The sequence below is a fragment of the Epargyreus clarus genome, unplaced genomic scaffold, assembly GCF_041222505.1.
Source record: "Epargyreus clarus isolate Ecla_fem2 unplaced genomic scaffold, WU_Ecla_fem_2.2 ptg000016l, whole genome shotgun sequence".
Lineage (NCBI taxonomy): Eukaryota > Metazoa > Arthropoda > Insecta > Lepidoptera > Hesperiidae > Epargyreus > Epargyreus clarus.
The window spans coordinates 7264274-7287695 of NW_027332224.1; the positions used below are offsets into that span (position 1 = coordinate 7264274).

The following is a 23422-nucleotide window of genomic DNA, read 5'->3' on the forward strand; positions in this document are numbered from 1 at the left end:
GATTAGATATTCCTACCTAAGGTCGGCCACAGATGCGCCGCTACCACTGAGGACTAAGCTGGAATGCCTCGGAAAAGTCTTTCTCTACATGTTTTGGACCACGTATGTCGGACTTGGCCTGGTAGCGACCTGTACCGACTAAAAAACCGCCTCTCTTGTCTGCCTTCGTTGTTCCCCGTGGGATCACCGTTAAGTATTTCTATGTATGTGTGTATGTGTGTATGTGGGTGTGTGTGTATGTATGTATGTGTGTGTGTATGTAAGTATTTTTTATAATATAGAAGTAGCAGACGAACATAGTGTCCATCTGGTGGTAAGTGCCTAATGCCGCCCATGGACATTTGTCATCAACTCCAGATAAGATGAGTCCTACGTGAGTTCGACTATAGATGAGCTGCTACCTTGCTACTTCAGAGGACTAAGCTGGAAGGCATCGGGTAAATAAGTTTCCCTTATAACCCTTTAAACCTTTGGGATTCGACTCCGGCGGCACCACCGCCACACCTATTTCTGCCTAATAACTGCAGTGTTAGGCGCTGCTGTGTTCCGTTTTGAAGGGTGTGCTAAAGGAGACATACTTTTCCGTGGCGTTCCAGCTCAGTCCTCATGGGTAGCGGCGCATCTGTGGCTCGCCTCAGGTAGGAATATCTAATTCTATCTGGGGTTGATTACAGATGTCCATGGGCTGTGGTAGCCACTTACCATCACTTGGCCTGCATGCTCGTCTGCTACTCCTCTGTTGATTACAGAAATTCATGGGTGGCAGGAGCCACTTACCATCAGGTCAACTGCATGCTTATCTGATACTCTTATATTATAAAAAACTTATATAAAAACGTTCTCAAAAGCATTGATAGCCTAGTGGTTAAGAAACTCGGCCTCTCGAGCGAGGGGTCCGAGGTTCAAATCCCAGGCACGCACCTCTGATTTTTCGAAATTATGTGCGTATTAGAAATTAATTATCACTTGCTAAAACGGTAAAGGAAAACATCGTGAGGAAACTTGCATACCTGAGAGATTTATAAAAAAAATCAAAGGTAAGTGAAGTCTACCAATACGCATTTGGCCAGCGCGGTGGACTATGGCCTAATCCTTTTCATTTTTAGAGGTGACCCGTGCCCAGCAGTGGGACTGTAATGGGTGATGATGATGATGATGAAACAATCTTATATAAATATGTGGTGATGTGTACAAATTTCAAATCAATCCATTGTCAAATTTTCGAGCTTTGCGGTTACAAACATACGAAAACTGATTTTTTATATACAGAGATTCCAATTAACATTATAAAGTTTTGTCACGATTTTTGTATGTGTGTGCATGTGCATGCATTTGTGAGTGCATGTGTGTGTAGATGTGTATGTGTGTGTAATAAAGTATGTAAGGTTTTTATTGTGGTTTTCCTCAACTTTTTGCAAAATACCCAAGTGTTATTCAAGACATTCTTTGAATAACGAATAATCAAATCAAGGTTCTATTCTCGGCCAATGGTTCTCAAACATATTTGGTATATTGCTCACATTTGACAATCTATAATTTTCTAGCGAAACGTTTGGTGAAGGGCCTATTTCTGCCTGAAAAAGTGGCATCGACACTATTTTACATTTTTATTTGTGTATAGGCACTATTACCTCCTCCCGACCTCAATTGAATGGTCAGATTAGCCCATAGATTAGTAAAGATTACTCACTCCTAACAAGAAAATTACCCAGTTTTGAGAATTGAAATAGTTGCGTAAAAAAGTTTTGCCACGACTCCGTGCTAAAATGTCCCTAAAATATATGAAATAATTATTTATGTATGATTTAAATTACGCAGTATTAGTTATTTATTCGTAAATTTTCTCTAAAAATGTTTTTATTTGTCAAGAATTCAAAAAACTAACTTACAAATAAGCCGTTTGTGGCTTCATTCAATTTCAAGGCGGCGAAGTATCTTTACTATGGATTAGCCCTTTACTTTCCAACTGCTGGGCGCTGGTCTCATGATATTTATTTTCACCGTTCAAGTAAGGTTTCATTAATTAATGTAGTTGAATGAATATCATGTTCTTATTAATTTATTACTTTCCTTGACATGTATTTTTATGTGTATTAATTTATGTGTTATTATTTATTATGTTATTGTAAATTTGACATTTTAATGGACTTTTACATTATTATTATTCTTGCAATATTATTTAATTTCATATATTTGATGTTTAAGGAATTTTTGACCAATTTGAATTTTGGATGTAATTTGCATTTATTAACAATTAATATTTAATATAATTATCAATATTTTTTTCACTACACTAACGCATTAGGTTGGCCTGTAATGTTACATGTAAGTTTTGAGTAAATAAATAAATAAATAATTAACAATAATTGAAATAAATAATAATTGAATCAGAACTGATTGGAAATATATGGGAAATACGTAAACAAATACCAAAAGCAGCCATTTTTGTCAAAACGTAAAAACTCATAGTAGGGTACTGTACCCTTGTTTGAGTCGAATTTGTAACCCGAGACTACCACTTGTATAATCTATACTATATAATATAATAAAGAGGAAAACTTTGTTTGTTTGTTTGTTTGATTGTAATGAATAGACTCAAAAACTACTGGACCGATTTTAAAAATTCTTTCACCATTTGAAAGCTACATCCACGAGTAACATAGGCTATATTTTATATGAAATATATTTGATAAATAGATTTTGAGGCGGTACAAAGTTTGCCGGGTCAGCTAGTTAATGATAATTTTATTTTTCTAATTGACGACATAATAGCAGTGTATACTGTGTTCTGGCTTGAAGGGTGTGGTAAAGCCTCACACATGAAGGCTACTAATTTAAGTCAAGTTTTAGTATCCAGAATCCCTTTAAATGGAAAATTGTAGCAACTTCCCTTTTCCTATCATTTTCTATTGTACCATTAACAAACATTTTAGGTCAATGATCTCTTTTCTCCTGTTTGCAGGTCTAACCCTGGCCGTGCTGTCCACCATCCCCTCAGCGTCAGCTGTGCGAGCCACATCCCTCATCTTCTCGAAGACCACCACCACCACAGCAGCACCAGAAGACATACCCACAGGACCTGATGAGGAAGCTCAGGTAAGGTTTTTGTTGTCAATGTAGGAGTAGCAGACGAGCATGCAGTCCACCTGATGGTAAGTGGCTGCCGCCCATGGACATCTGTAATCAACCCCAGATAGGATTAGATATTCCTACCTGAGGTCGGCCACAGATGCGCCGCTACCCCTGAGGACTAAGCTGGAACGCCTCGGAAAAGTATGTTAATAACCCTAGTACTGAGCATGGGTCTCTCAAAAACTTTTGAAGGTAGAACCCTTTGTGGTTTGAGGGTTCAACACCGCACCTATTTCTGCCTAATAACAGCAGTGTTAAGCGCTGCTGTGTGTTTGAAGGGTGTGGTAAGGGAGACATACTTTTCCGAGGCGTTCCAGCTTAGTCCAGGGGCAGCGGCGCCAACCTCCAGTGGGAATCTCGTCTTATGTGGGGATTACAGGTGTCCATGAGTGGCAGTAGTCATCAGGTGGACAAATGCTCCTCTGCTAGTGTAATCTTATATATAAAACCAGCTCTTGCCCGCGGCTTCGCTCGCGTTACGAAGTAATATTTTCATCCCCTATTTTATCCCCTTGGGGGTAGAATTGATCAAAATCCTTTCTTAGCGCAAGCCTACGTCATAACATCTACCTGCATGCCAAATTTCAGCCCGATCCGTCCAGTGGTTTGGGCTGTGCGTTGACAGATCACTATGTCAGTCAGTCACCTTTGAATTGTATATATTTAGATTCTCGTGGCACAATGTTAGTTACCGTACTCCTTCGAAACGGTTTTGCCGATTTTCACTAAATTTTATATGTATATTCAGTTGGTCTGAGAATCAGCTACTATCTATTTTTCATACCCCCAAATGATAAGGGTTGTTCATCCTTAACATTTTTTTATTTATCAACACAACGTTTGCCGAGTCAGCTAGTATTATAGAAAAATAGTACCTAATCCATCATACTTTTCTATTTCGAATTGGTAGAAGTTTGTTACAACTCTTCAATGATCGGCTTCAGGTCTATGATCAGCATCCCCTGCTGTACAGGAGTTAGTTACAGATGTCCATAAGCGATAGTGGCTCCTTACCATCAAGTGGACAGTACTCGTTTTCTACTGCTGCTATATTAAAGAACTAGCTGACCCGGCAAACTTCGTACCGCCTCAAAATCTATTTATGAAATATATTTCATATAAAATATAGCCTATCTTACTCGTGGATAATGTAGCTTTCGAATGGTGAAAGAATTTTTAAAATCGGTCCAGTAGTTTTTGAGTCTATTCATTACAATCAAACAAACAAAGTTTTCCTCTTTATAATATTAGTATAGATTAATATGGTCTTTGAATGCACTGACCACTTAACTGGTCAATGGTACAAATGTATTTAAACCGTACTGATTAAAAAAAAATCGTACAAACAGCGTAAAAAATAATACGATTTAAAATTGTCGGAAATGATGTAAATATGAACGAAATAGGAAATGAGTGTTGAACATATCGGTATTAAAATTTAATTGAAGGTGCGCCGGTGGTCATTTCCTTAGGTGGCTCGCACGATTGGTTTTAACTTTATGAGCGTGGAGTATGTTTGTGTGTGTGAGAGAGTGTGTGACTTGGTTGGGAGCAAGTGTAAGAATGTCTGTATGTGTGTGTCCTTTTCTTTAAGTTTTTTTTTTATAATATAGGAGTAGCAAGGGAGCATACAGTCCACCTGATGGTAAGTGGCTACTGCCGCCCATGGACATCTGTAATCAACCCCAGATAGGATAAGATATTCCTACCTGAGGTTGGCCACAGATGCGCCGCTACCGCTGAGGACTAAGCTGGAACGCCTCAGTGAAAGTCTGTCTCCCTTACCACACCCTTCAAACCAGAACACAGCAGCGCTTAACACTGCTGTTATTAGGCAGAAATAGGTGTGGCGGTGGTGCCGCCGGAGTCGAACCACAAAGGGTTCTACCACCTTCAAACTTATGTGTATTTTCCTTAAATTCTACAGATTTTTCGTCTTTTGATATACTGTACAATGAAAATGAGGTGGCCAAAAATTAAATAATCCTTTATTTAAATTCCAGATGGAACCCACAGCAGAGGGCGCTGAATCAAACGTGACGAGCAAACTGACGGGCATCCCACAAATCGACTATATCTACGACCCCAACTTGCCCCGGGAGCTCAACGGGTACAACCTGTCCGAATACCCGTTCTACGAGGCCGTTCCACCGCCGGAGACCATGGACTTCAAGTGTGACGGCCTGCATGACGGGTTCTACGCGTCGGTTCCTCATAAGTGTCAGGTATGTCGGCAACCATACATATTTTATGTATTGTATCATTTTTAATGCGTTAACAAGTAGTGGTTTGTGGTATACATATATTTATATCTTTTAAGGTGTACAACTATCCCTATCCACGGGAACACTGCCGACAAACTGTTACACAGTTTGGCAGACTAATAATATATGTGTGAATGTACCTTATGAGAGAAAATAAATAAAAAGGAAACCTTTGATCAAGGATATCTTGACAAGGACGTTGGTCTCCTTTCAGAGTGATTAATGCAATTATCCACCACACAAGCCTTGCACTAATATGTCCTGTACCCTTAGTATGAGGTACGTTTTACAAAAATGACTGTTTTGGTATTTGTTTACGTATTTGCCCATACATTTCCAATCAGCTCCCCCTAGCGGACTGTATCAGAACTGATTGAAAATGACTGTTTTGGTATTTGTTTACGTATTTGCCCATACATTTCCAATCAGCGCCCCCAGCGGACTGTATCAGAACTGATTGAAAATGACTGTTTTGGTATTTGTTTACGTATTTGCCCATACATTTCCAATCAGCGCCCCTAGCGGACTGTATTAGAACTGATTGGAAATGTATGGGAAATACCTAAACAAATACAAAAACAGTCATTTTTGTAAAAACGTAAAAACTCATACTAAGGGTACTGGTGTGGTTAGAGACACACTTGAACAAGGTGCTCCTTAGCCCACAGGAGTAGCACCGCTGGGGTCGACACTAGGTAATTCAAAACCTAGCTAGATTACAGATGGTCAAAAGTCAGTAGCCATTTACCATCAGAACTGCTTGGTCGTTTGTATAAATTTGAAAATATTTCAAACCAAAAAATATCACGAAAAGATTGATACACATCACGTCATTTCATAACATGTCGTATTAGTATTATATCTATGAAATAGCTAACGATACTCATAACGCTCCAACGTAACCGTTAAAGCGTTACAATATCCGTTTCGTTGTTACACCAATACATTTACTCTCATGGTACAAAATATTCACACAAAAAAGTATTTGTTTTTAATCCCGTTTGCCTAATCCTTACTAATATTATAAATCCGAAAGTAACTATGTCTGTCTGTCTGTCTGGTTGTCTCTTCTTCACGCCCAAACCACTGAACCGATTTTAATGAAATTTTGTACAAAGATAATCTGAGACCAGAGAAAGGACATAGGATAGTTTATATCCCGGAAATCCGACGGGAACTAGGGATGGCGATCTAAGATCGATTAATCGGAGAAACGATCTCTTGGACCCAAAACATCGATTATTTATTCGATATTAGTAAGGATTGAATTGTAAACTATGCATTTGATCAAGTGATGATCTTTAGCAAAGTTGAGGGTACGAATTTACAGTTTTATGTATGTTAGTATGTTATATTATTTGAACTTGTTATATTTTTGAAGGTGGTAGAACCCTTTGTGGTTCGACTTCGGCGGCACCATCGCCACACCTATTTCTACCTAATAACAGCAGTGTTCGGCGCTGCTGTGTACCGGTTTGAAGGGTGTGGTAAAGGAGACAGACTTTTCTGAGGCGTTCCAGCTTAGTCCTCAGGGGTAGCATCTGTGGCCGACCTCAGGTAGGAATATCTAATCGTATCTGGGGTTGATTACAGATGTCCATGGGCGGCAGTAGCCACCTACCATCAGGTGGACTGCATGCTCGTCTGCTACTCTTATATTATAAAAAAAAAAACTAGTTTTTACACAAAACGTATGTGTTTTTTCCAGGTCTACCACCATTGCCTCTTCGGCACCAGGTACGACTTCCTCTGCGCCAACTACACCGCGTTCGACCAGAAGACCTTCATCTGCCACTTCGTGTCCGAAGTGGACTGCAAGAATTCGCCAAACTACTTTAGTAGGTATGTGTTACATTTGTTTGACATTATATAATCTATTCAACTTTATAAATTACTAGCTGACCGGAAAAAATGTTAAGGGTCAACAACCCTTATCACTTAGGGTTATGAAAAATAGATAGTAGCCGATTCTCAGACCTACTGAATATGCATATAAAATTTGGTGAAAATCGGTAAAGCCGTTTCGAAGGAGTACGGTAACTAACATTTTGACATGAGAATTTTATATAAGATGATATTTGTGTGTAATATTTTGTATTTAAATAATAATTATACTTAATATAATAATTTTGTACGTCAGTGATGCCAAATTCATAGTATTGTATTGATAAAATATGTAAATTAAGCATTTCACAAATCAATTTGATTTGATGTAGACAACGCCATCTGGTGACGTACTGAAGAAAGTTTTATAAATAATTTGTTTAAATTCGCCAAACTACTTTAATAGGTATGTGTTACATTTATTTTGATGTAGACAACGCCATCTAGTGACGCACTGCAGAAACTTGTGTGAATAGTTTGTTTATATGTGTACAGCGCCATCTGTTGTCGCTGTGAAGTAATTATAACACGTATTTCTTTCTTACCTTTTTCAATGTTTTTTGTGAGCATGTATTTCCAAATTTACAGTCAAGTAATAGGGTTTATTAGTCCCTAAAAAAGTTAAGTCCTATTGTTACGTTATCAACGTAAAATTAGTTAAAAAAATCCAAGATTACCTTGTATAAATAAATACATATTTCAAACAACTTGTTTGTGCTATTCGAGCGCATAAGCTGATGTGTTTAATAAATATTTTTTTTTAACAAAAAATACAACCGACTTCTATGTCACTCAAAGTAAAAAATAATTGAAATAAATGTTGGTTTAGTACATATTTGTGAAGTCGGCGCTCAATATATTTAGTTGGATAACGATGTAAACAGCGTGTCTAATATGAGCGCCGACTTTAATTTTTTCATCTTTTTCATTTTTCATCTTTCATTATTCATTTTTTAATATTTTCATTCAATAATTCCAGAAACGAAGCCCTCTACAAAGCGGCCAGCACAGAGCCGCCACCGCCACCGCCGACCACGACCACCACAACCACGACCACGGCCAGGCCTCCCCGCCCGGGACGACGGAGGCCTCACCCTAGATATGATTATTATGATGATGATTATTACTATCCGAGAGATGATTATGATTATGAAGAGAGGTAAGATTGAATCGAAAAGGGCATTTAAAATTTTATCTTCCTACATGGATCGCTATTCTATTTAAAAACGTCGCTTATGCAAAAAAAAAAAACTAGTTTTATAGTAGTAATTATTAATATTCAATCTATACAATGGTTTGCCTACCAAAGATCGTCATCGTCATTTATGTACGTACTTTAATCTTTTTTTTATTTCTACTAATTTTGGCAAAAGTTAGATACATTGTTTATTAATAATTGCAAATGATCTAAAATAATTACAATCGAAAATGACAAAAACACTGGCATACAGTTTTTGTTACATACATACAGTTTTTGTTTTTTCAAAATGGCGGACTTTTTAATTTCACCAATTCCGCTACAAAAATGCTCGGTACCCTTTATACAATCTTATTGTATCAAACAGCAATTACTGTAGTAATTTATGCTGTAAATATAATTTCCAGGGGTGGCAGGAGGAGCAGGCCTCGAGGACAAGGTCGTCCGGGCAAGAGGAGGCCTCACGATGATTATGATGACAGGTTAGTTCATAGATTACTGACTGAGTTGATAGATGACTATTTTCTTTTTTATATAATACAGGAGTTGCAGACGAACATGCAGTCCACCTAATCGTAAGTGGCTACTATGCCCATGGACATCTGTAATCAACCCCAGATAGGATTAGATTACTGCCTGAGAGCGGCCACAGATGCGCCGCTACCTCTGAGGACTAAGCTGGAACGCTTCGAAAACTTATGTCTCCATTACCACAACCTTCAAACCAGAACACAGCAGCGCTTAACACTACTGTTATTAGACAGAAATAGAAATAATACCAATCAATCCACAAAGGACTCTACCAACATCAACAAAACCCTAAAAAATAACTTTCAGACACATTAATAAGATATTTAAAAATTTCAGATACGAAGGTCGCTCAAGACCCCGTGACGAGGAGTTAGAAGAAGATTATGAAGACAGGAGACCCTACGATAGGGCTAGACCTGCAAAGAGGCCTGACTACAGACGCCCTTACGATGATGATGAGCGAAGACCTTACAAGGGAGGTAGAAGACCCAGACCTAGAGAAGATGATGAAGACAGATATAGAGATGATGAGGATAGACCCCGAGGAGGGCTAAGAGACCAGAAGCGACCTAGACCTAGGGATGAAGGGAGGAATAGAGATGATGCCAGACCGACAGATGATGTCAGGCCTAGAGATGAAGTTAGACCCAGAGATAGAGATGAGATAAGACCTAGAGATGAGATTAGGCCTAGAGATGAGATAAGGCCTAGGGATGAAATAAGACCTAGAGATGAAATTCGACCTAGAGATGAAATTCGACCTAGAGATGAAATTCGGCCTAGAGATGAAATAAGGCCCAGAGATGAAATAAGGCCTAGAGATGAAATCAGGCCCAGAGATGAAATAAGGCCTAGAGATGAAATGAGGCCCAGAGACGAAATAAGATCTAGAGATGAAGGTAGGGGTCGTGATGACAAACGTCCAAGAGATGAATCTAGACACAGAGACGACGTTAGACCCCGTGATGATGCTGCCAGAGATGAGATCCGACCAAGAGATGAAAGACGGCCATTAAGAGATGAACCTGTTACTGACAAACCTAGAGAAAGCCCTTTAAGAGAACGCTTTCAACCAAGTGAAGGTCGAAGGTTATATAACAGGGAGGATAGACCCTACAGAGGGAGAGATGATAGGCCGTCTTTAAAACCAGAGAGAAACTTTGAAGGGGATGATAGAGCTCCAGAGGAGAAAAGACAGGCACCAACAGCACCTGAAGGCCTGCCATTAGTCAAGCCAAATGGCCACGGCATTTTCAGCAAACCACGTATGCCGCCTAAAATAAAACGCCCCGTTCCAGCTAATATTAAGAATAAGTATGAATATGTGACCGTCGCTACGACGAAAGCGTCGCCGAAAGACGACGAATATTACGACGAGTATGAGGACGAGGATTTGAGTAGACCGGCGCCGTCTGGAAAGACAAGTACAGTGCAGCAGAAGCCGAGGACTGAGCCGGTGGAAAAAGAAAAATTTAAACCCACGAGACCACATTACAGCCCAGCTGCGTATAAAGCGAAGAAGCCCAAAAGACCAGTAGACTACGAAGAGGAATACTATGATGAGCCGGTTGCGAAACAGCAAAAACACACTTATAGCCGCGCTAAGGACGATAATCCTGTGAAAGCGAAGATCGTTGAAGATTACTACTATGATGACGAGAGAGAGAAACCCACTGAGAAACCTATCAGGAAAACTGAAGAAGATAGACCAATCAGAAAGGTTGAAGATGACAGATCAATCAGAAAAGTTGGAGATGATAGACCAATCAGAAAAATTGAAGAAGAAAGACCTACCAGGAAATTTGAAGACGAAAGACCAATCAGAAAGGTTGAGGACGATAGGCCAATCAGGAAATTCGAGGACGAAAAACCAATCAGAAAGATTGAAGATGATAGGCCAATCAGAAAAGTAGAAGAAGATAGGCCAATCAGAAAATTTGAAGACGAGAGACCCCTCAGAAAAAATGAAGAAGATATAACAAGCAAAATTAAGGACTTAAGGCCTAATGTAAAAGTACTGAAGAGGCCTTTTTTACCGTCTAGGGGTGGCAGCCCGTACCTGCCTAGAGGACTGCAGCCTGTAGCTGGAAAAAATCTAAGCGTACCACCGAGCACCACCCATAAACCCACCACCACTTCCACCACGACCACGACAACGACAACTACAACAACCACAACAACAGAAGCCCCGACCACAAGAACAACAACCACTACTACAACGACTACACCAGAACCACCAACAACAGAGCGGATAACAACAACAGTCGCGACAGAGAAACCAACAACAACACCAGCAGAGGAACTCAAACATGAAGAAGAATATGAATATTACGACGAAGACGACCCGGAATACGTCAACAACAAAAAAGAGACAACAACAGAGGTCAGAGAAACAACAACACTAGAACCAACAACAGAACAGAAAGCTAAATCGCTAGCAAACAAAGTGTTACGCAACTTCAATGATAACTACGAAGCTATAAAAGTTCAACTCGAATCGACATTATCACCCGGAGATTACTTAAAACCATACCTAGCAACGATACCAACCCAAACTCCGTACACGAACCCACAAACAACATACAAAATAGACCCCGAGATATCAAAACCTTATACAGCGACGGGAAAGCCGCTAATACCAGACAATATCTCCATAAAGCAAAACTTAGCGGATTCAATCGAAAATGACTACGATGTAACGCTAAACGAAGCGTTAGCGCCGATTCCTCAGAATTTACGAGTACCAGCTGGTTTCTCAATCCCAGCTGACAGAGATTACGCGTTCACAAGATTTAGAAGTAATGTAAATGATCCAGCATTCGCAGCGTCGGATGTAGCGAACTATCAGGTGAGGAAGCGCCCTCAGATCTCAGGAGTCAGTCTCCGGACGCCATCGTCGTATTATCTACAGCCACAACGGGTGTACCAGGAGGAGAAAGCGGTGAGGCCGACGAGACAGCTCTTGTACAGGATTGGGGATTTTTTCTAGATAGATGATAGGTAACCTTTGAGAGATTGGTCGACTTAACGGGTTCTGTGCGGATTGGTTGTCTTGTCTAAAGTATTGTAAAATTTGGAATATTAGTGAAGTTTGCGTTGTAAGAGGGGGGTTACTCGTATAAAGCGATTTTTTCATTTCAATTTTAATTATTATTTGTATGTAGGCCAATTTTTTTTACGTATCTATTCAACCTAATTAAATCAAATTTATCGGAAATTAACTTTTAAAGCAATATTTTCATTTTAAAAAAATATTAAGATGTTTTTATATAAAAACCTAAAAGTTTATTTTAAACTTTTTTAATATATTTTTTTTTAACTGTTGATATTTTTTTCTAAAACTTTTTATAACTCTATTTATTTTAAAGCTGTTTTTTATTGACGCCAAAATCAAGTTTTTTTATTATCACTGATCTTTAAAAATATTAATAATACAATCACGCACGGAACCCAGACATGTAGGACGTATTATTAGTCATAAAAACTAAATTTGTAATAAATATTTAAGAGATTTTAGTTTTCGAACACTGCCAAGCTGTTTAGAACATAAGTATAATACTCTAAGTTACCTTAAGTTAGGACAAACAGTTTTTATATAAATATTTTTCAAAGGTTACCTCGTCAAGTGATGTCGGATAAAGTTTTTTGTAAATAAAGTTTTTTATAAAAAATGTTTAAAATCTCCAGTTTTGTAAGAAATAAATTTATTTTACTGAACAAATTATGAAAATTATTAAAATGATTCACTAAATTTTATTATATTTCACATTAAGAATAAATTGTGAACATTGTTAAAAATATTGATTTACGAAATTTATTCATACTTTTGAAAGTTTTTTTGGAAAAGAAGGAGCTTCTTGATTCAAAACATAAAGAAGACAAATAATATTCGTCTTCACATAAGATCGATTTTGAATGGTTTTTGTAAATGTTTTATGAATTAGAAAATAAAAAAAACATATTTTATATTTCTTTACTTAAATTATTATATGAATAAAATATTAAAAAGTTAAAAAAATATATTCGTTACTTAAATTAAGTCATCTGACTTAAGATTTAAGAATCTCCTCCTTTTTATTTTTCTTTGCAACTTTTTTATAAAAGTTTTGTTGGTTGTATTTGTTGTTATATTAAAAAGCTTTTTATTTGTATATAAAACTTTGTTCGGCGGCACAAATGTACTGAATTGGTGAACTATAAACGGAATTGTAATTATATTAGTAGGAATAATTTTATAAAATACCTGTAAAAATTAATTAAAAAACTACAAATTTATGTTTTTTTTTTTTTATTTTATACATAATTAACAAATGAAACAGGTGTTATGCCTGCCACAATTACTAAATTAGAACTTGTCATAAACCTTTTTTATAAAAATGCTAGTGTCGCCTTTGGGCATCTAAGCCAGGATCAAGTACAACCTGAATTGATCACAGATACAAACCTTTGAGGTTTTTTTTTATAATACAGAAGAAGCTTACGAAGATGCAGTGCACCTGATGGTAAATGGGTATTGCTACCAATGGATATCTGTAGTCTACTCCAGGTAAGATTAGATTCCTCACTGAGAACATGCCTTGCTACCCTTGAGAAGTAAGTTGGAACGCCTCAGCAGAATGTTTCCCTTACCACATTTTTTATAATATAGGAGTAGCAGACGAGTATGCAGTCCACCTGGTCGTAAGTAGCTACTGCCGCCCATCGACATCTATAATAAACCCCAGATAGGATTAGATATTCCTACCTGTCGGCCACAGATGCGCCGCTACCACTGAGGACTAAGCTGGAACGCCTCAGAAAAGTAAGTCTCCCTTCAAAACGGAACACAGCAGCGCCTATCACTGCTGTTATTAGGCAGAAATAGGTGTGGCGGTGATGCCGTCGGAGTTGAACCACAAAGGGTTCTACCACCTTCGAATCACCACATCTTTCAAACCGGACCACAGCACCCCAACCCTGCTTGTATATTACTGCATAGATGTAACGGTAGTACCAACAAAATCGAATAATCAAAGAAATCTACCTGTTTATGATCTTTATTTTTATCTATATCTATCTATTGTAAACATACAGGCAAAACTCAAATCAAATCATTTTCTTTATTTGCCAAATAAGGTACAAAACTCTGGTGAAATGTGTCCTAAGATACAAGAATCCTCTTATTTTACCATTTCGGTGTGCAAATATGCTTTTTACAAGCTTAATTTCATGTTTCTCTCATTGTTTTATAGAATAAGAACACAAAATACAGTCTCTATTATTTTATTTTGTAATCCATAATATACATACATATAACATACTCATTATTAGATATTTTATAATAATTCTAAAAAATATCAAATTATAAAAACTTTATTTCACTAGTCTAGTCTTTGTAACATATTTTAGGATTTGAACAAACAATCAAATGTTTGATCAGGATTTAGCCAAGAAATTTCGATACTACAAATTATTTTTTATATTATTTATAAAGTATGTATCGACCCGTACTTGGCAAGATGTGGCTTAAGCCCTTTTCATTTGAGGCCGTGCCCAGCTGTGGGACAGAAATGGGCTGTGATGAAGATTTTAATAAATTATCAGATCTACTTAATATTCTGTTTTGAAATTAAAAATTGCATATTTTTCATAATTGACTAGTTCTACCACCTTAAAAATGAATACAAATAAGAAATTTCTGGAAATAAATATGACATCTAAACATTTATTTTTGGCAATTTTGGTAACACATATATTTTTTAATTTTTAAAATTTCAAATATAATGTTAAAAATTCGGAACATCCTATAAATTTTGTTATTGCTATAAATTACAATTCTCAAATATTTTCTGACGAAAATTACAATTGTCCATAAAAAAATAACATTCTCTGAGCATCCTGTATTTTACATTTCCATAAATTAAAAATCTTAAGAAGTAATTAAAGTATTATACCAATTTCCATTAAAGTGTTAATAATTAAATTACTTAAATATAATTTCGAAGGTTATTTTTGCATCAATCCTTTAATTATTAATGCGTTGCATTTTTTCACTGCATATATCTGTTGCCTGTCATGGTCAGTGGTCAACTTAAGTACTTCTTAAATCTTAAGAAAAAAGCTTCCTTATTAACAGGGTGATTTTTTTAAGAATACGTGGATGGCAAATCCGATACTAAGTATAAGGAATAACAAAAAATGCTGAAAGAAATTACGCTTTTAATAAAACTGAAACTGAAACTTTCTTATTATTATTTTCTTTAAAATTAGCGTTTTCCATAATTTTGTTATACATGATCTCTTCCCAGAATTCAATTGTTTTACGACACTATCTGATTGGACAATAATACAGGATGTGTATTTACTTTTCAAAATAATTTAAATCTATTGATTACTTTTTTTTTTTATTTTCTTGATGAACTCGATGACAGACTTGATTTTTTTGTGCTTTTTCTCTAATTTTATTTTATTTTCTAACTTTTAGCCTGTTTAACTGTAAGGTATGGTAGAAATCGGGAGGCTTGATCATCGTTGACTTTTTACACATCTCTTTGATGATCTCACTATTGTATAGCTACTAACCCAAAGTTCAGAATGGATTTGGTAAACGTCTACCCAAGACTTATAATCACACCTATGTCTTGCTTACAAGATTCTTTGGATTTCCAAAATCATAAATGTGAGTTCTCAAACTGATTCCTAGTAGACCTGTACTTCAAACTCCAAGATTTTGTCGAAAACGGCGGTATTTTCAAATCTGTGATCACTTTGCCATTATCTCCAGTTCCATTCTTCTCCACTCCATTCTTTGTTTCACCATTTTTATCTACACCATTTCCATTACAGAATTCTCCATTACTTACACCATTGGTTCCATTTACACCTGGTTTATTCACACCATTCGTACCATTCTGATTTTCTTTAACTTCTTCAATTTCCTTGTCCCCTGGTACTTCGTCTTCTGAGCCATGGATAAGTCTGTTTACGGGGAAGTGGAGTTTGTAGAAGGCGTACGAACTTCCCCAAATGAGGAGCTGGTAGAGACAGACCTGCCACCAGGTCATCACTCCGAAGACCTGGTACAGCCAACGCCTGGTGAAGTAGTAGATTGAGTAATACCTGGAAGTGACAAATAATAAATTAAATAACTTATTTTATAAGTTTGGGCAGTAAATGGGCTCGCAGTCACCGCTATACATTCCATACAGAATAGCTTCTACCTGAAGCCAATCACAAATACGTGGCCTCTCCTAAAAACTAAGAAGGTCATCATATGCTAGTAGACTTTTGAATCTATGACTGTGAGACTCGAATGCAGCCTACCAAGTATCCTGTTATAATTTACGTTGTTTGCCACTAATATTTCCTAAATAAAACAGAAAGTAGAATTTTGCTTCCTTGTTTTCTATGCTCCCACAATTAAAAAGTCCTACTATCATCGTTAGTCTCCAGAGCAGCGTTGTAACACCTATCTGACGACCCTTATGGGGGAGCAGTCATCATATGGGTCTAACGCGCAAAGGTTCCATCCCAGGCTAGACAGATATCTGAATAAAGAATTTAGATATCTATTCTGTGTCCATTGGCACCCACGAGATAAGGAATTTAAGTGTGGGGGATGTAAGTGTAGAAAGCTGACAACACAATAAAAATAAAAAACAATAATAATATACTTCTGTTATATACCTTCTCTCCTTCAAACCAGATAGCTTAACACTTCTATAATACAGATATAAATAGAATTAATGAATCAAATTATCTGGGACACGGCAGTGCCCTGCCAAGTCGAGAAAAAAAGCGGGACGCCCATACCATCCTTTTTTCAAAACAGTTCAGGCCAATTTCGAACCCCCTTTAATTTCGGTGTAGATAACACTAGAAACTTCAATTTTCAGTATATACTTACACAACAGCATACGCGAAAGCTATCAACCAGTACAGAATCTGCTCTATCTTCTCATCAGTTGGCTGTCGTCTGGCCTGCAGTAGGGTTTCAATGACGATCATGATAGTGATGTTCGTGTGGACACAGTGGTTGAACCACCAGGGCACCACCTCGTCGTAGATCTTCGGGAACACCAGCTCGCGGTCGATAGCGTAGACAACCCAAAACATTGTTGTTACGAACTGGAAGGAATAATTTATTTATAAGGGAGTGTATTATTAACTGAGGACGTTTGCAGAGCATACAGAGGTAGTTAATATGGATTGATTACAGATGTCCATGGACCGCAATGATCACTTACCTTGCAGCAAACGTGCTTGTAGTCCACCGGATAGTAAGTGGCTACTGCCGTATGGACATCTGTAATCAACCCCAGATAGAACTAGATTCCTACATGAGGTCAGCCGCAGATGCACCGCTATTTCTGAGAACTAAGCTGGAACGCCTTGGAAAAGTATGTCTCCCTTACCACACCCTTCAAACCAGAACACAGCAGCGCTTAACACTGCTGTTATTATAAAATAGGTGTGTCAGTGGTGCCGCCGGAGTAGAACCTCAGTTCTACCACCTTTCATATTAAATATTGATGTAACAGCTAAAAGTAAAACTATAATTACCAATGTGAACGGCACCACCATTCCATTGAAGATGACGTTCTTCCAGTATCGGATCCTGTTACCCAGGGAAGTGTTCTGCTTGTCTATCCATTCCAGGATGTCGTGGCTCAAGGATAGACACAGGAACATTGTTTGGAAGACCTGGAAAGATCAAGATTTATCCTAGATTAAACATTTTATTGAACAAAATGAAGGTAGAAATCACTGGCGAAGTAAGAGTCTAACTCGCACTTGGAGGGTTCCGTAGCTTCTTTTTTTTTAATTTATAGTATTTATAATAATAATAATAATATCCTTTATTGTACCCAAAAGAACACAAAATAAAACATAAAATTTTGAACGACACAAAAGGCGGTCTTATCACAAAACAGTGATTTCTTCCAGACAACCTTAGAGTGAGGAGTTAAGGAGGGGATGAATTAAAATAATTACTTAGAGTATATTTAGTATTTATTATCATAGCAGCCATAGAAGTTAATGCATTGTGAAAATTGAACTGTCAAACTATTACGGTTCTGTAGATAAAGTAAAAAACATATTTTTTGAAACTCTTGAAAATTTTATTTTTTTATCATAAATTTTTATTACGTTTTTTAGTATTTTTATTATGAGATTTTCTTTTACTAATTAAAAAAGAGATACTCATTTTGTATTTAACTTTAAAAATCAAAGGGAATCAAACCCAGAACCCCGATAAATACCGGTTTATTGTAGGGACACCCCCTTTAATATTCAACTTTATTTTATTTTTAGTTTTTTTGTTATAGCGGCCACTGTTACGCATCCTCTGTAGAAATTTCATGTATCTATCTATTACGGTTCCGGAGATATAGCCCTGTGACAGACGGACAGGCAGCGAAGTCTTAGTAACAGGGTTCCGTTTTTACCCTTTGGGTATGGAACCCTAAAAATTACTGCCTGGGATTCGAACCTTGTACCGTACACTTCAGGTTATCATCCTTCAATTTATCTAAAAGGTTAATTAACTGGAACCAGGACAACGTTAATTACAAATTCTAATTTAAACTGCCCACTATAATCTGTTGTAACTATTGACAATTTCTTATCTGTGTTATCGACACGTGAGTGCACTTTGTCCAGGTCAACGACCTTGCTGATAACATGACCATGGTGTGCGCTAGCATGGCGTCAGCATGACTCTAGCATGGCTTGACCATGCTAAGCATATCTTCATGATATAAGTGAAGGGTAAAATTTTATAATTTAATTGAATTGTCATCACCTTTTTTATAATATTAGGGTAACAAATAAGCATTCTGACCACCTGATGGTAAGTGACTACCACCTAAAATATCTGTAATCAACCCTCGATAAGATTAGAATCATACCTGAGGTCGGCTACTGATGCGTAACTACATCTGAAGATTAAATTACAAACTCGGATAAGCATGTCTCCTGATCACCCTTCAAACCAGAACACAGCAGCGCTACACTGCTGTTAAAAAAAATGTGAGCCGTCACGGGACGCCTGGCAGATGTGAAACATCGACATAAAGTAATATGCAGAAAAGAACATATTGTGATAGGAACTAAATATGTCATAATGATAAAATAAAATATTACGATTTTTGCGCATGGCGACGCGTCGCCACACCGTACACACTACTGCATATAGACTGTATATATATACCATCGTATAGCGTAGTCGCCACGGCATGCGTCGCCACGCCAGAAGTCGGTTTTACGTGCGGCTATAGATGTTTCACATCAAAAACAGAAATAGATTCCTACACTCTTATTCTTATACAAGAATACCGTGTGACATGGGTGCCATATACACTCACACACACACACACACCACACACACATACAGATACACACACCCAAAGCAAACACTACTGTAATGACTCAAAATATGAGCTTTTACTAACCTATCTTAGACAAATAATAATATTTATGTACCAATCTATAATATACAGGGTTACTGGAAATTCGATACATTCCCTTGGAGGGGTTAAAGTAGAGCTCATTTGCAACAGGTTTTGTCATTAAGTACCCTAGCCGATAGTGATTTGTTTTTGAGATATTCAAGTTTTTGTGTTTTTATTTCTAAGTACCGATTTCAGGCAAAAAATAAAATGCTCCTAAGTGAATGTCCTATTTTGATCCTATTTTTGTGCATAATCTTATACCTAACATCGCAACACAGTCTTAAAATGACAATACGCTGTAGTAGTACTCTTAAACTTTACGTTATGGAGGTCAATTTGCTAGAGTTCAATAAAAAAAAACTTTTTATTTCCACTTCAGAGTGAATTTGGATAAAAAAGATGTATGGAATGTGTCGTGCAAATTATTAAAATAATAGCCCTATTTCACTCTACTCTTACCCCTCCAAGGGAATGTATCGAATTTCCAGTAACCCTGTATAGATAATAGACAAACAAACAAACAGGAAGACAATTGATTACACAACGGTCACGTTTCCAACCCAATTTAGAGATAACCTACTTATGATAGGGTCACCATACTTCCGTTTAAGATTGGGACATTTCCGGGTAGCGACGATAGTAGCCCGCCGCCCATGGACATCTGTAACCAACCCCAGATAAGTAAGTACCTGAGATCGGCCACAGATGCATTGCTACTCGTGAGAACAAATATCATCAGTATCATCATCATCATCAACACATTACTGTCTCACTGCTGGGCACGGGTCTCCTCTCAGAATGAGAAGGATTAGGCCATAGTCCACCGCGCTGGCCAAATGGGAATTGGTAGACTTCACATAAATTTGAAAACTTTTTTTAAAGATTTCTCAGGTATGCAGGTTTCATCACGATGTTTTCATTCACCTTTTAAGCAAGTGATAATTCATTTGTAATACGCACATAACTTTAAAAACTCAGAGATGCCTGGGATTTGAACCTCGGACTCCTCGATCAAGAGGCTGAGTTTCTTAACCTATCAATGCTTTTAACATCCATTATTAATATTCAATCTGTCTAATGTTTACATACCTAAGATAAAGGGCAATTTTTAGTAGGAGAAATTTGTCAAATGACAATCTTTGGCAAGTAAAACCTTAGATAGTTTGATTTTTAATAACGAGCGTAAGTTGAGACGCTACGGATAAGTATGTCTCTTTCCACACCAATTAATATTACACAATAACAGAAAAAATTTAGTTTATCAATAGATAAAATAGAATTATATGCATTAACGAGTTTAAGTATTCGATAAATATAGCTTAAAAACTAAAAACCACGCTAAAATCGCTCAAATAAAATAGGTATTCTTAACGATCCTGATGAGGTGAATGGGATAAAACTATTAAAATCGTGTATTGTCATCGGTTCTTGATAATTGCTCAACATTTTAAATTAATCGGACCGTTAAAAATGGTAAAAATCGAGTTCAAAGATTCCGTTACATACGTACATGCAGGTCAAGCTAATACAAGCGTGGTAATAAATTGAATAAGTTGCAAATTTAAGTTGCAAATTTAACCTATGGTCGAATTTTATGAACATTAGTACATTATAATTTACTAGCTGACCCGGCAAACTTTGTACCGCCTCAAAATCTATTTATCAAATATATTTCATATAAAATATGCATATAGCCTATGTTACTCGTAGATAATGTAGCTTTCGAATGGTGAAAGAATTTTTAAAATCGGTCCAGTAGTTTTTGAGCCTTTTCATTACAATCAAACAAACAAAGTTTTCCTCTTTATAATATTAGTATAGATATTATAAAAACAAAAAACCGACTGATTAAAATAATTAATTAATAATAGTAATGGAAGTTCCACAATTCAGAAAAATCAATGACACCTTGCATATTACTAGTAATGGTGTTAAATATAATAACCCGATACTTAAAATTCGTCAAGGGCTGTAAGGCGAGTCAAAGAATGAAATAATACATCCCCCTCGTGTCCCTTTAGTTCCGGGACCAGAATAGGGCTATGGAATCCCCTGCCTGTCTCCCTGCCAGCGACCTGAGATGGACGACGGTATGTGTGGTTGCATACCGTCGTACACACCAGACGGTGTGGCGAGCGTCATGCTCACCTGGGCGGAGCCCGAGGGGCCAAAGCGCTAAGAGGACTCCGGTTGCGTTTTGAGATCCCGGAATCCTCTACGCAGCGTCGAGGACGACACCGGGGTAGTGCGGTAACAGTCAGTAAGGCACTAGGTACCTTTTTAAGATTTCTCCTTCGTTAACAAAAAAAAAAGAAAATATATCCCCCCGAAAAACTTTACCCTCCACTGATAAAATACTCACAAAATTCCATCCAGTTAAGTACGCCGTCCTGTAGGTGTAAAGGGATCTGATGTTTGGATCGTGATGTAGCATCAGAGGCAAGCTTGTAGCAAAGACAGCTATGTACGCATGATGGAATATCCCAACAGTATGGAAAACAGTTCTCCAATACAAAACAGCATCACTCCGATCGAATAACTTCTCATTTTCCGTAATCACCAAACATAGTATGTTATAAAATATGTTGTTTTCGCGCCACAAATCCTCCATTTTTTCAAACTTAACGAATTTTAATTTATATTCGATTCGATTGTTACAAAAACTAAAACCGTTACAGACTCTAAAAATATTCTAAATTGAAAACTTTTAACCGAATTCGGTGTTTGAAGTATTTAAAATTAAATAACTTAACTAAATGACCGCCCTTTAGGACTTTGGGCGGTTATTGTGATAAATAGTCAAATAGACGGTATACGTTAAATAAATCAGTGTTGCCAGTGATATAGATTTCATTATAATTACCCCGATATTTTAAATACTGCTAATGAGTTATGTATTGATTCAATTATTGATTTATTGTATACATAAATAACGCTATAAATATTAATTAGTAAATTTTGTTGAAAGTAAAATAAACAATAATAAAATTTTATTGATTTTTCAATGTCATTGTTTGTTTTATTTATTAATTAACAATTGTAAATGTGAAAAAATAAATACTCTAACGGACAATACCTAGATTTATATACGTAGCATATATCATGGTATACAAATAATATTTTATTTGTAACTAGCTGACTCGGCAAACGTTGTATAAATAAAAAGAAATATATATATAAATAAAAAAAATGTTAAGGGTGAACTTAACATTTATCACTTATCACTTAGGGGTATGAAAAATAGATATTAGCCGATTCTTAGACCTACTGAATATGCATATAAAATTTGGTGAAAATCGGTAAAGCCGTTTCGGAGGAGTACGGTAAATAACATTGTGACACGAGAGTTTTATATATAAGATTACTGTTATACATAAATGGATATTGGTATGTATATCTTATATACTACAAAAGTAGTTTGAAACCTAATCAATCGAGAAGTCTGGGGTTCAAATACCTTTGAATTTTTAAAACGAAAATTAAGGTACTTGAATGAAGATAAAAAACCCGTGAGAAAACCAACCTTGAAGGCCTTTTTAACTCATTTTTATATAACTTGCATATATTAAAATAAAACAAAATGTACAACATAAATTTAAACATAAACTTAAGAAATTATTATTAAGAAAATTATATTACACAAATAATGAATATTTAAATGATAACATTATTTTAATGTGACATTAGTAAATAGAATATTGACATTTTTAAAAATTGACTCCTAAAATATATTTTATAAAATAATTGACAAAAACATAATTAATAATTGTAATACTAAACATAATTTTATATTTGCATGCTTTTTAGCAAAATATGAGATCATTATATTAATCGAACACCTGTTATATAACCTTATTTGCAAATAAAGACTGATTTGATTTGATTTGTATTATAAAGCTACCTTAACATTTAGTATTTACTTATTTAATTAAACTATTTACTACTTAAAACAAGTTTTGAAGGTGGTAGAACCCTTTGTG

At 36.5% G+C, this 23422-nt stretch overlaps 2 protein-coding genes across 13 annotated transcripts in view; one reads left to right on the plus strand and one right to left on the minus strand.

Annotated features, from left to right (window-relative positions):
• LOC140748782 (uncharacterized) overlaps window positions 1-12693 on the plus strand; it is a 67477-nt gene extending 54784 nt beyond the window's left edge. For 9 of the 10 annotated variants that reach the window (XM_073081662.1, XM_073081667.1, XM_073081671.1 and 6 more), the window contains 6 exons: window positions 2963-3096; window positions 5136-5357; window positions 7105-7238; window positions 8260-8439; window positions 8886-8960; window positions 9346-12693. In XM_073081662.1, coding sequence (XP_072937763.1) covers window positions 2963-3096; window positions 5136-5357; window positions 7105-7238; window positions 8260-8439; window positions 8886-8960; window positions 9346-11998 — 3398 coding nt within the window. In that variant the 3' untranslated portion in view covers window positions 11999-12693. The remainder of the gene's footprint in view (window positions 1-2962; window positions 3097-5135; window positions 5358-7104; window positions 7239-8259; window positions 8440-8885; window positions 8961-9345) is intronic. The other variant, XM_073081672.1, reaches the window with a different exon arrangement.
• Window positions 12694-14672: 1979 nt separating this feature from the next.
• The window catches only part of LOC140748733 (androgen-dependent TFPI-regulating protein), a 35196-nt gene continuing 26446 nt past the window's right edge, over window positions 14673-23422 (minus strand). The window contains exons 1-4 of one of the 3 annotated variants that reach the window (XM_073081587.1): window positions 21805-22229; window positions 17551-17691; window positions 16895-17115; window positions 14675-16107 (exon numbers count right to left, since the gene is read on the minus strand). In XM_073081587.1, the coding sequence (XP_072937688.1) occupies window positions 15660-16107; window positions 16895-17115; window positions 17551-17691; window positions 21805-22053 (1059 nt within the window). In that variant the 5' untranslated portion in view covers window positions 22054-22229 and the 3' untranslated portion in view covers window positions 14675-15659. Of the gene's footprint in view, window positions 16108-16894; window positions 17116-17550; window positions 17692-21804; window positions 22230-23422 lie in introns of those variants that run through there. The other 2 variants (XM_073081589.1, XM_073081588.1) reach the window with 2 other exon arrangements.